Here is a 14,350-nt window from a genome sequence, read left to right as displayed (position 1 = left end):
CTTTATTTTAAGGTGGGTGACTTTTATTATTTTCAGGGGGTCACTTCAATTATTTTCGGTCGGTCACTATAATTATTTTTGGTGGGTCACTTTTATTTTTTTCGGTGGGTGACCTTTTTTATTTTCGGTGGGCCACTTTTATGATTTTTATAAATCACAAGTAATCACAAAATTATATACTATAGCACTTAGTCTAGTAAAGTAAAGAAATGAATATTTCACACAGTGTGTTTAAAATATATAGTCATGTTTTTAATCAATGCTATAAATATTACAGTTTTAAAAGATAGATGTGACTTGAAGAAAGAGAAGATCTGATGTAAATTGTGCAGAACAAACCCTGTACTACAACAGAAATATAAATAGACTAATGATATGAGGTAGATCTAAATTTAAAAGGAGCTTTACAAATGTTCAAGTATTATGAGTCGTTATTGGATACAAGACAGACTTACATCTTTGTGTCTTACAGGTTACTTCAGCATAAGGATACCGTGCGTTCAACATGACTCCTGGTGGAAAAGGCAGGGGGTCGATCTGAACAACCAGCTGTTTGGGGCAAGAACTCTGTAGAACTCAATATATCTTTATAGTTTGTTTAAGGACTCTCATAGCTTAAGTAAATCCTAAAACATCTGTGGTGTCAGGGTTGGTTAGATGTTGTAGAAAGTCACAACGAATCTGCAATGGCTGGCCTGAAGCTGTCCCTTTTTGTCCTGTTCCTCCTCACGCTTGGCCCGAGTCAGGCCGGCCCGCCCTGTGCTAGGCTCTGTGTGGTAAGGCACACTGGGTCCTGCCCTAGGCTCGGGGGGATCATAATGGTCGCGAGTGGAGGCACCCTGCCCTGTGCCACGTGCAACACGACCGGGCAGGCCGATGAGAGTCCGCTCCGGTGTCTCCCAGGCGACCTGAAGAAGCTGCAAGTGGCGGGGCACTCCGACAGGAGCGGCGAGCTGAAACCACTGCCCCGCCTTGGCCAGCTCCGGCATCTGATCCTCGGGCCCGGGAACATCCGCACCGTTGGAAGAGGAGCGTTCGCACCAGTGCCCGGTATTTCGACGCTATCCATGGAAAAGAACGCCATCAAAACCGTTGGAAGCTGGTTTGGCGGGATCACCAAGCTGGAAAAGCTGGCGCTGTCTTGGAATGAAATCGTGGAAATCAAGGAGAACGCTTTCCAGCCACTGAGACGGCTGAAATATCTTGAGCTCAAGCATAACCGGCTTCGTGCTGTGGAAGAATCTTACTTCTCAAGCCTGACCAACCTCGTGTATCTGCACCTCAACTACAACAACATCTCGCAGATCGCTGGGAAGTCGTTCGACCGTCTGTCTAGGCTACGCTTGATCTACCTGGATCACAACAAGCTATCGTTCCTCGGCACTGAGTGGCTACAGGGGTTATCAAGGGACACCCAGCTTATCCGTGTTAACAACAACCTGATCTCGACCATCCCCTTGAAGTCGTACACTACCATGTGCAAGGGTAAAAGGAGTATCTCTATCCAGGAGAATCCCTTCCGTTGCACCTGTGCGCTGGCGAGGCCTTCAACGTCTTATGGTTGTTTCGACAATCGGGACAGAATGCGGTGCAACTACCCTCCTAGCCTCTCGGGGATAATGGTTGACAACGTTGAGAGGGGAGAGATGCCGTGCCCGCCACCCGCAGCCAAGGTGTCACGCCGAGACCGCGGAACCACTCTCGTGTGTGAGGTCTTCTGGGAGAAGCGACCAGAGATCGGGTGGATTGATCCAAGAGGAAGGGCCGTTGGAGACCTTCAGGCACAAGACCGATGCGGCGGCACGGTGACCACACGCCTGGAGCACGAGTACCCAACCACCCAGTCTCCTGAAGGAGGAAAGGCGCACCCAAATGATGCCCCCCACCTACCCTACATCGGCAGGTCCACCTCCACCCTCCACATGGACCCACAAGCCTACCAGTGCTGGACGGGGGGCAGCTACCGGTGCGTCGTGAAGTCCGCAACAAAAGGCAGCGTCCTTAAAGATCTGCCGCTGACCAAGTCAAGTAAACAAGACCCAAGGCACGACCACACCGTGACGACACCTGTCCAGCAGAACGCAAGGATGACGGAAAGGATGGTCGAAACTCCGGACAAGAACCCCCGGCAGGATGACCCCCGGCACTCCGGCAGCTGATAAGACACAACGGCGCACCGTGATGACAGCCGTCTTCACCCCCAAACCTATCCGGCAGAACGGAAGGGTTACAGGAAACATGAGTAAAGCCACGACCAAGAACGGCCAGCAAGACGTCGCGGCCCCACCAGCTAACAATCCACTGCATACCATGAATATGGTGTTTCTCTACGTAATAACCGGCCTCGTGGGACTGGTGTTTCTGGACAGGGTGAGAGCAGCTGGCCGCAAGTGCTACAAAAAGCGACAAGAGCAGCGGCAATACTTACACGGCAACGCCCCAGTCGCTATCGTAGGCATACCGCTGCAAAACCTCCAGCCCCCGGCCGCAGCCCCCACGAGTGGAAACCCTGCTGTACCCCCTCAACAAGCGCAAGATGACAACCAGGATGACGCATCCATTACTCCGTATGCCGAAACCAAACGCCTGAATAATCCCATGTACGATGCAGACGTGACGGGGCCAAGAGGCGCGACCTCGGCGTCCCCAGACCCTCGGCCAGGACCCAGCCGGCCCGCCAACTCCAGGGCCACGTCACAGCCAGGGGGCTCAGGCACAGCTCAGGCGGGAAACGCCCCAGTTCCACCTCCGCGGTCCGACAGACCAGGCATCGCCGCCGGCGACTCTCACTACTACCCACCAGGCACGGCCAAGACTCGAGCAACAGACGTCCCACCTCCCCAGACCAACAGGTGCGTCAACTCTAACGTGTCAGCACAGGCAAACCGTGCAAGCATTTCTGCTACGCGAAGGAACCGCAGTGCATCCTGCGGCAGCCGAAGGGCCTCCTGCGACAACCGCAGGGCTTCCTACCACAACCGCAGTGCCTCCTACGACTCGCAGGTCGAAGGTGCCAACCTGTACCTCGACCTGAACGGATCACCGCGCCACTCTGGCTCAGACATGCCTCAAGCAGAAGACGTCAACTCAACCGTCTCAGTACTTCCCAAACGTTTGGGGACGGCTACTCTGCCTAAAACACGCGAAAGAGCCTCGTACGACCCGCGAAGCTTGGAAATGGGCGAAGAAGAGAACGCCGAAGGCCCCAACCTTTACCTCGATCTGAACGGCCTAAAACGGCAATCTGGCTTGGAGATGTCTCAAGCAGAAGACATCCCGGATCCAATTCCACGGACCAACATGTATGTCAACTCTAACGTGTCAGCACATTCACAAGACTCGGACATCATGTGTCAGGCAGATATGATTCCGGACCCACTTCCCCGGACTCACACTTACATTAACTGCAACGTCTCAGCGCAGTCCAATTGCTTGGAAATGTCTGCTATGCCATCAAACCATGGGGCCTCCTACGATAACCGTAGGGCGTCCTACGGCCATCGTGGAACCTCCTACGACAACCAAGGACCATCTTGCGACAACCTACGAATGCCCTCCTACGACAACCGCAGTGCCTGCTACGACAACCGCAGTGCCTGCTACGGCAACCACGGGGCCTCCTACAACGATCATGGGGACTCTTACGACAACCACGGGGCATCCTACGACAAACGCGGAGCCTCCTACGAAAACCACAGTGCTTGCTACGACATCCACGGGGTCTCCTACGACAAACTACGAAGGGCTTCCTACGACAACCGTGGGACATTATACGACAAGCCTGGAACCTCCTATGACAACAGTAGAGAATCTTACATCCACGGGGAATCCTACGACAAGCTACGAACGGCCTCCTATTACCCGCGAGGCTTTAGAAAGGGCGAAGAAGAGAATATCGATGGTTGTCCGAACCCGCTTCCACGGACAAACAACTACGTCAACTCTAACGTCTCAGCACATCCACAAGACTCGGACATGCCTCAGGCAGAGAGAATTCCGGATCCACTTCCACGGATTCACACGTACGTCAACTCTAACGTGCCGGCAGAAACCCGACGCACCTGATCATGGAAAAAAATGTTACTAAAATTCCCCCAAAGGATACAAAACTTTCTACCACCTGAGACCTTGTTAGAACTTTTTTGGCCCTATGTTTCACCTGTACCACATACAACAACGCTTAAGCCTTATTGTGGGACAGAACATCAAGCATGTTAATACGTGAAAATATATCCTAATGTTTAATTGTCTTAACATTATCATACGGACATATTTCTATCAATAGTGTACAAGTCTTGTAACACTGACAGACAAACATCTGGTTCCAGACATTTGATAAAAGAGAGACTGTCATCTGTAGCTTACAACAAGGATTGGAGACCAAACCTGGCATGGAATAGGACTATGATTATGGACGACGATTCTGTTTTGACGTTTGAAAAACTGTATATAGTTTTGTAAGCTTTATACATGTATTGTATGATTGTATGTTCCAAGTCTAGAAAGACTTGGGCTCGATTCTCCTTTAGACCTGCCGTTGTAAAGCTTTTCTGTTCATTTCAGTTGTTGTGGAAACATCAGAACATGAGGAAAGCTGGAGCTATTATAATTATTTAACGTAACTTGACAAAGGTTCATCTTGTGATTATGTTACACAGACTACATTTTAATCATAGATGACTTTCTGTTGCCCTACCAAATTTTGTATGTTTTGTACAGGTGAGGCAAACGTGCAACAAAAAGTGACTTCTGTAATATGTTTATAAACTGGTTGATGTATATTATGTAGTACTAATGCATTCATATCTAGAAAGGTTCCTATAATGATGAAGATGAAGAATTTTGTTCCTAAATGCCTTGCTGTCCTGGAAAGTATGAGAAAGACGTTCAAGTCTACAATGAGACATTTTCTGAGTGTTGTAGGGAAGTATTTTGTGTGTTGACAATCTTGCCAATTAAGAACTGATAGTTCTGACTGTTGTATCATTATCATTGATATTGGTGAACAATACAATGGTCTAACTATGACTCGACATTGTGGCTCCCGGTTTTATTAATTGATGAACATCTAGACAGCAGTTAAGGAAACAGCAGTTCAATCCAGATCTTCCCACAAAAATTTTTGGACCGTCCAACACTAAGTCAGGTCAAAGATTAGCCATCAATCCGCCCAACACTAAGTCAGGTCAAAGGTTTGCCATCAATCCATCTAAAACTAAGTCAGGTCAAAGGTTAGCCATCAATCCGCCCAACACTAAGTCAGGTCAAAGGTTAGCCATCAATCCGCCCAACACTAAGTCAGGTCAAAGGTTGGCCATCAATCCATCTAAAACTAAGTCAGGTCAAAGGTTAGCCATCAATCCGCCCAACACTAAGTCATGTCAAAGGTTAGCCATCAATCCGTCCAACACTAAGTCGTCAAAGGTTAGCCATCAATCCGCCCAACACTAAGTCAGGTCAAAGGTTAGCCATCAATCCGTCCAACACTAAGTCGTCAAAGGTTAGCCATCAATCCGTCCAACCTTAAGTCAGGTCAAAGATTAGCCATCAATCCGTCCAACCTTAAGTCAGGTCAAAGATTAGCCATCAATCCGTCCAACCTTAAGTCAGGTCAAAGGTTAGCCATCAATTCTTCCAACACTAAGTCAGGTCAAAGATTACCCTTCAATCCACTAGATCACTGTTTTCCCTTCTTCAATTAAATTCTGGGGAAATCATTGAAGATTGCCTCTTTTGTGTTGCTGGCTAGTGAGTGGTTAATTTTAGTGAATTTTCAACACGTATAATATAAAGGACGTAACTTTGGCAAACATAATGTGTCTAGACAGACTTTCAAATGCATCATCTCCAAAAAAAAAATTCCTCCCATTCTAGCTAGCTACAGAGTTTTGAACAGTGATAACTTTCAGGTCCCAGGCCTTTAAAAAGAACAACTAGAAGCGAAAAGATCAAACGTGCCAAGTAGCCTGTTGATAATTTAAATACGTTTACTCCAACTCGTGACAAGCTTGAATATTCAATACTTTGTCGCCATTTTTCCTTCTTCAAAGAAATTCGGGGGAAATCATTGAAGATTGCCTCCCCTGTGTGGCTGCCAGCTGCAGACTATTAAGTGGTTAACTTAGAGAATATTCTATACGTGTGGTGTACAACACGTAACGCCCACAAACATGGCGTGTCTATTAAATTAGATCTCCAATACAGCATCTCCTAGAAGATTCAGTTTTGTTTATCTAAACTCCAACTTGAATTCTGTACAGTGGCAGTGATAACTCTCAGCTCCAATACGTCAGCTCAAAAGGATGCGAGAAGCGAGAAAAGAACTAGAAGCGAGAAGATAACACGTGCCAAATTATGTATGACATTACTTTTGAAACTAGAGTTGTGTACAGTGATAGTTCCGTAGACTTTTTTTAGACTCACTACATTATGGGAGACGCGGGGAACTATAGGTAGCTCAGAGGAAATGATTGGCCCTATGATGCCAATGTATGATAGCCTCTACCAGGCTTGGGGAGAGCCCCATACATTGCCTACCCCATGTAATTATCTTTATGCTAAATAACACCATTTCTAAAATATATGGCTGAAAATATGAGCTCGAGAGAGTTTGATAGTAAAATAACCAAGAAAGTTAAGAACGAAAAAGGTCATGGCTGTGTACGTGAGCAGTAGGTAGTTGACAATTTAAAACATGTTTACACCGAAGAGGTAGCTTTCAATATTTAAGACTTCATCGCTGTTTTCCCTTCTTCAAAGAAATTCCGGGGAAATCATTAAGGGTTGCCTCCTCTGTGTTTCAAGCGGCTCCAGACCATTAAGTAAATATGCAATCCGTGTATCAAACTGTACGTAGCGACTACAAACATAACGTGTCTTCAATGTATCATCCCTCAGGAAAATTCACTCTTGTTTATCTAAATTGTACAAACAAACAAACAAACCTTGGGGGCGGCAGTAAACATCTCTCAAGGTAGCAGTTTTAACCCTATGGGGATTCCTATAGTTAAGCACCCCGAGGTGACTCACTTCGACGCGGTAAAAATTATAGTAGGGTGCACTAGAGAATCACGGCCAACTAATATGTTGAAATATACGGTATATTGTACGAAATAGCTGAAAACCAAAAAAGGTTTATCGTTTTTTAACATAATGACGACCACTTTGATTTGGCCCTCTACCGGGGTAAACGGAACTGCAGCCGGCTCATTCCGGAAAGCGGTTGCGTAATGCCGTGCATTTATACACGAAGAAGGAAATATTCACAATTCAAATCATACGGTGTACAAGCCGATACCTTTCCATACCACACAGCATGGTTTAATCATGGCTACCTCTCACATAAGTCGCTTTAGCCAGGATGCAAGAGGTTTGTCTGCACTACTTTCTATACCCGCGTCATAGACCCGGGGGTCGCCCATCAATACTGTGTTCTGCGGCCTCAAACACACCGTTTTTCAGACTGGAGAATAAACGACTATTTGATGCTACTTGACTGAATGTGAGAACAGGCAGAATACAACAAGATACAGATTACATGACGCAGTTGTGTTCCTGTTGAAACATCTGAGACTTTGAATTTTTTTAATAATGTTGCTATAATTTCGTAAACTTTGTGATCAAAATGTAGAATTTGTTTTCCACTATCGTCCGTAGTTGTTCTGGATATCCCACTGCTTTAAGGTTTTTTTTTTAATATTGGAGCTCGCGGTCATGCCGCCTTTATGATCGTGCTACACAAGGTATCGAGTTTATTACCTTCGCCAAGAAGGTTATGTTTTTAGTAGTTGTCCGTCTGTTTGTCTGTCTGTGAACAGCATAACTCAAGAAGCTTAATATGCATTGTCATGAAACTTGGTAGGTGGGTAGGTCTTTATGAGAGCTAGAAATGATTAGATTTTGGGCCCCCTGGCTTGTGGTAATGGAGCGGAACTTCCGGTTTTGATATCACAAAATTCGAATAGAAGGTAGGTCTTGTACTGGGGAAGAAGTGATGTAGGTAGCGGCTTGCCCAGGAACTGCAGGGGCGTTTCTTCAAAAATATTCAAAACATGATAACTGAAGAACCGGTTAAGGCATCGACGGATTTGCATTATTTATGAGGAAATTCTATAAATTAGCTGCATTACATTATAGGACTATTGAGCTCGTGACATATGTACTTGAGAACGAGAGAAATGCAGGCAGATATTGATTATGTAAATTAACACTTAATTTGCATAATCAATGGGAAAATGCCTGGAATTTCATACTTGGGGTATTTGAAAGATAAGTGAAAGTGAACAGGCAGAATACAGCAAGATACAGATTACATGACGCAGTTGTGTTCCTGTTGAAACATCTGAGACTTTGATTTTTTTAATAATGTTGCTATAATTTCGTAAACGTTGTAATCAAAATGTAGAATTTGTTTTCCACTATCGTCCGTAGTTGTTCTGGATATCCCACTGCTTTCAGTTTTTGTTTTTTTTAATAAGGACCTCATTTGCATAATTTATGAGGAAATGATAGAATTGCTTTCTTTGTTAAGATAAGGCTGTCTTTTGGTGAAGAATATGATCAACTGCTTTAATTCATGCAAATGAGGCCCTATGTGCATAAGCAGGAGGAATAATCTTACTTTGTAATAATGATTATCATTTGGCGAAGGTATGAGATCGTGGAACTCTAGTTTCCATATCAATTCCAAACCGTTCAACGGAATGTATTAAAAATTATAGCAAGAAATTCAATGTCATTTCTAGGTGCAACATGTAAATATAATAGACCGAAGGTTCCACTCCCTAAATCAAGAGACAAAAAACACTGCAGCAGGCTTGACTTACCAAAGCTAGTAAGCTTGATATGGGGTAGTGAATTTGACAGGAGCTAATCACTACTGTACGACAGTGGACACATTTCTACAGACAGGAATTAAGTATCTTGTTACCTGTGCAGATATTCCCCACGGGGACCCATCCTTGGCAACATTCCTCGATTGTTTCGTAGCGTGTCTCGTACAGGGTCTGAATACCTCTGCGGACTTTTCCATGCCTGTAATTGTAACAAACTGGATATAACTCTTTCTAAGACGCATAACGTTTACTTTTCACATTCTCGGGTAGTTTGCCCTATCATGTCTTGGAAGAACTTCAGAGAAGAATTTTATTGCACTACATTTATAGCAGGTACAATGTTTAGACCTTAGAACAAGTAGTTCAAGTTGATTCATCTATAGTCTTGTACGCAGCTTAATTCTTTTGTACCCACTTAATTCTTTTGTCTCTCTGCATGCCTAGTCTCAGACCTTACGAAAGTCGCCGTAATTTTCTTGTGTTAATACAAGGTCTATATTAATTACATCGCAAACGCTATTTTAATGGTACTTGGGAGTATTCTAATGACTTGACAACAACGACAGGATCCGGAAAACAGGCCACTTCACATTACACTTAGTTGTTGTGTTTTTACTATTATGATACGGACACTATGTTATTGGGCAGCTTATCTTCAAGAAAACAAGAGGGATTGAATACTACCTGTTAGTAAATATCTCGCTGACATACGTCCACACATCAGTAGCAGGCTGTCTTCTTCTTCGCTCTTCTATCTGGTAGCTCGCAAGGTAAGTCTCCTGCCGAGTGCACACACTGCCCGTGGGACTGCAAAGGGAACTGTTTTAAAACCTTTGCATGTATATGGGCTGAACATACAGTAACCATCTTTATGTCCTACCTGGGCCGCGATTACGTTCGATACAGGTGTTCCGGCCCGTGTGATAACTAGCGGTACGGCCCGGGGGTTCTTTACGCGTACGGCCCGGGCCTTCCAAATGTTCCATAGAACGATTCGAACGCGTTGCGCCTTAACTGCGTGCACCTCTTTCGAAAATTCAAATACAAAATTCGGACGTTGGAGTTGATGTTGTTGCATTTTTTTTTTATTCTAACATGTAATCACCAGACGTGGTGACGGCACACTGAAGTTTTGTCAATTTATATCAATGCCGCCACCAACACAGGGGACACATACATGACAGGACAATACTCATTTTCACCTGAGCGAAGTGAGGAAAGTCGTGTAAAGTGCCTTTCCCAAGGGCACAAGATCGGTGGCATGTCAGGACTCGAACCAAGGACCTCTAGGTCCCGAGTCGTGCACTCTGCCGCTACGCCACACGACCCCACATTTTTTGTTGTTGTTGTTGTTTTTTTTGTTTAGGGACACCAAATTTTCGCTCATTTCACATAGAAAGGCGTGTTTTCTTGGGTGGGTATGACATAAATAAAATACAGCACGGTGTATTCCACATCACCCTCGGTGTCCACCACCCACCGCGCGGTCGGGCTGGTACCTCGGGCGATACGGAATACCATGTGTTGTATTCTATATATATTGTACGATTTGGGGGTATTTCTCGTGCAACGCATCACACCGCATCGAAACGCAACGAATGCGAAAGTAACTATGCCACCGCAGGACCAAAGATAACAAAGGTCTTTGACCTGGTTAAGGCATCAAATCATTTTAAAATATTACTAGGAGCATAAGGGTTATCAAGAATCCTAGACTTTAAAAATCGCTGTGTGAACAAAAACGATAACTCCCTCTCTCTCTCCCTCATTTAAAGTTAAAGTTAAAGAGCCTTCCCGCGTCCAGTGACGCATAGGGCGGCGCCCATCTCCGTTCATTAGCCCTGGGCTATTATATCCCTGCCTTACATCTTAAGTCTTTCAAACCCAACAATAACTACTTAATTTATATCTAAAGTAGCATCAGCATTACTTATCATCATTTTTACTGTTTATTGTTGTTATCATGGTCTTGCAATTGAGAACAATGATGGCCCGCCTCAGCAGTAGCTGACATGCGGTGGAGTGGTAGGTAGGTAGGTAGGTCTTGCAATTAGCCCTCGGCTCGGGCATGAATTTGCCGACTTTCTTATATTTTTCTTAAGTCTTTGAGTGTATAAGTAAGTGTCGTGTTGTTTACACTTAATTGTGGTCCACTCATCACGTTACCCTGTATGCTGTCAAGTCCCTCACATGGGCACACAAAGACCACGTTTCACCCAGGAGCGACACAATGACAAATGATTCAGGGCTATTCAGGATACTGAAGCGGTTACATGATACCCTTCTAATGTTTCTTGGCACCTGGCCTACCCCTATATACTGTACCTACACACCGTGTGTCCATAATGCACTAGTCACCCCCACGAACAACTATTTTCCTCATTGACGTTTGTTAATCTTTACTGTGAATTTTAACCTCTTTGAGTTTTGTATGGGTTCAACTGTTATGTGTCTGTGTCTGGGTGAGTTACTAGGTTTCTGGTGTGGACCATGTACCAATGGAGAAGGTTTACTTTTCAATAATTGAGTCCTATTTTGATATGGTGCATGTATCGTAAGAACATTCAGCTGTTCGTCACATTTACGAACGTCTGACGAATTCGTTCCCGAGCACAAACAGGTCGGCTAGTGTTCGGGAGCACTTTGATCAGATTTAGGCCACGTACCTTTTGCATTAGCCTCTACCAGGCTTGAAGAGGTGGCTGGAAAGAGTAGAAATCGGCCAAATAGAGAGATAAGCATGGCAAGTAAGTTTGTCCGTTGAGAGAACATTTCACCGCTCTCTCTCAACGGACAAACTCCCTTGGCCTTGCCATGCTTATCTCTCTATTTGGCCGATTTCTACTCTTTCCAGCCACCTCTCCAAGCCTGGTAGAGGCTACCTTTGCATATGACTCGAAACAAATTTGAATTAAATATGAGTCAAATTTGATACCTGAACACACCCCGAACACTGCTGACTTATTTACACTGATGGTTAGCTTGTCGCTCCACGAATAAAATGTTTTGAATATTTTGAAACGTTCGGCCGACCCAGCCAAACGCCAGCCAACCGATTCCTAACCATGGTCGGCAGGCGTTCGGCGGGCGTTTGGGAGGACAAATTTGTAAATGTGTGACATGGGCGTCACAGAAAAGTCTGTCTTAGATCTCTGTCCGTGGTTGATTCTGTCACAGGCTATTCGGAAATCACAAGCCTATGACATTAAAATCGTACCACGACCCACAACAAATGTGACGAACCTGTATAGCTTTATATGATACTAGTAGCTTACACGTACAAGCGTAAAACTAGCCAAGCTATACCAGCCACTGTATACAGAAGGACTGTTCAAAACTTGATATAATTTCTTCTCTTCCTAAGCAAACGAAGAAAGAAACAATGTGCACATTGACTACTACATGCCTTTTGTGCTGATTCTTTTGTGGCAATACATAACGTTACATACGTTCATACATGACATATACGACGCTTACCTCGAACTTCTAATATTCATTACATTTATACGTCGCCAGATTTTTAACAATGATCCTGTACAGACTGGGAACAGAATGCAAACTCCAAATGTTTCTTTAGGTAACAACTTGTCTGTATTTATGCTATTCTCCAATGACGTGGTGAACGGATTTAGATATAGTCCACTGTGTACATTTTTTTTTTAATTCCAACATGTAATCACCAGACGTGGTGACGACACACTCAAGTTTTAACTTATATTAATGCCGCCACCAACACAGGGGAAAAATACATGACAGGACAATACTCATTTACACCTGAGCTAAGTGAGGAAAGTCCTGTAAAGTGCCTTTCTCAAGGGCACAAGATCGGTGGCATGTCAGGACTCAAACCCGGGACTCTTAGTTCCGAGTCGCGCACTCTGCCGCTACGCCACACGACCCCACAAGTACTGTCTACATGAAAAGGGACCGACTTACCCCTCTAACGTTGCGCGGACCTGCCCAGAGCAGCACAGGCAGCAGAAGAAGATGATCAGAAGTGACACACAGAAGCACGCCGACATTGTCCTACGTACATTCCTTGCGAAGCACTGCTCAATTCTTTCCCTCCGAGTGCGCAAAAAAATTACTTCCTCCTCGACTCCAGCCCCCGAATTTGTGCTGCGTAGCGTCGCAACCTGATACCTGGAGGGGAGTTCCCCTTCATACATTCAATCCCACATTCACGTCACAAAGAAAACTTCTCACCACTCGTTCACCACTTTTTGTGGAATCTTGCTGGCGATTTTCACTATATTTGCAGTTTTAAGACTAACAATCGTCACTTTACCCCAATGAAGCATTTAAATCACTTCCAAATGTTTGTGTAATTAAGGTACTTGGGAATTCTTTAAGCATGGCGTGTTGTGGCCATTGTAAGGGTTCACTGACTTCAGTTAAACTTGTACTTGCCGGTTATCTCTTTTCTAAAGTTGAAAGTAACAAAACCGTGTGTATTGTTAAGCTTTCATTGATATTTTTCAAGGCTTATCGAAACCATCCTGAGTTTATAAAGCGCGGTTGGGGGTAAATAGACATGGCAAATAGTTTCTCTCCGTAACAATGATAGGGCCTCATTCTAAACTTGCAGAGAAAGCAGAAGTTACTATTCAACAGTGGTGTGTTTGTGTTTGCGTGGGGTGGGGTGGGGGTTAGCTAGATAAGATTCAAGAAATTCACCAAGTCACATCCCTGTACGAGCACAAACTGAGACAGATCTCCGGTTAGTCGTACATGTACCCTTTAGAGATTTTATGGCGTAATGGTAGATTATTCGACTGTGAATCGGGAGACCCAGGTTCGATCCCGAGTCTGAACATGCGCCCCGACGTTGAGCCCTTGGGAAAGGCACTTTACACGACTTTCCACACTCCACCCAGATGTGAATCGGTTCCTAACTTCGGTTGGGGAAAGTCGTATTGAGGTCACCTTGTGGCGCCGAATGGCAGCCGCACAGACCCTTGCGACAGTTCCGCCAAAATGTAGGTGGAACAAATATGTATCACGTGTATTATGTGTATTATTATGTGTATTATTACCATCTGTGTTATGTGATTGTAAACCCTGCATCAGTTCAGCACTATAAGGTTGCGACGGGTGATGTTTGGCCACTAAACCATTTATTATTATTATTCAGCTGTCTTGGTAAGGAAAAAGCGTCTTCCACTCCTGGTCGGCGGTTTGTTCTATGAAAGCCTGCTTAAAATTGTGATATCAAATTCATACGGCGAATGTGACGACACCCTTTGTCTATCAGATCACAAGAAAAAAATGTGGAAAGATCTAACGCATGCTTCGTTAGACAAAGTAGTGTTGAGTTCACATGAGTTCGTGTCAGGACTTTTAATGGCACTCAGAAGTCACCTGATAGTTTTGTGCCTGAGGGTTGTGTTTCAGCTTCGCTCTGTTACAAAATACGGTCACTGACTGGGTGACACAAAGTAAACATCGCGTCAAGCAGAATAATACATGTGAAGTCAGGAACGTTTTGTTTGTGTGCCCTCTAGAGACTGTAGCTC

The 14,350-nt window shown here is 44.7% G+C and overlaps 1 protein-coding gene across 2 annotated transcripts in view; it reads right to left on the bottom strand.

The window, feature by feature from the left end:
- The window catches only part of LOC109479433 (mucin-like protein), a 30,724-nt gene extending 17,794 nt beyond the window's left edge, over positions 1-12,930 (bottom strand). The window contains exons 1-3 of one of the 2 annotated variants that reach the window (XM_019781398.1): positions 12,771-12,930; positions 9,519-9,641; positions 8,930-9,033 (exon numbers count right to left, since the gene is read on the bottom strand). In XM_019781398.1, the coding sequence (XP_019636957.1) occupies positions 8,930-9,033; positions 9,519-9,641; positions 12,771-12,856 (313 nt within the window). In that variant the 5' untranslated portion in view covers positions 12,857-12,930. Of the gene's footprint in view, positions 1-8,929; positions 9,034-9,518; positions 9,642-12,770 lie in introns of those variants that run through there. The other variant, XM_019781399.1, reaches the window with a different exon arrangement.
- Between the last annotated feature and the right edge of the window lie 1,420 nt (positions 12,931-14,350).

Source organism: Branchiostoma belcheri, unplaced genomic scaffold (genome assembly GCF_001625305.1).
Source record: "Branchiostoma belcheri isolate BF01 breed outbred unplaced genomic scaffold, Haploidv18h27 scaffold489, whole genome shotgun sequence".
NCBI lineage: Eukaryota > Metazoa > Chordata > Leptocardii > Amphioxiformes > Branchiostomatidae > Branchiostoma > Branchiostoma belcheri.
This window is presented reverse-complemented; position numbering and strand designations above follow the sequence as displayed.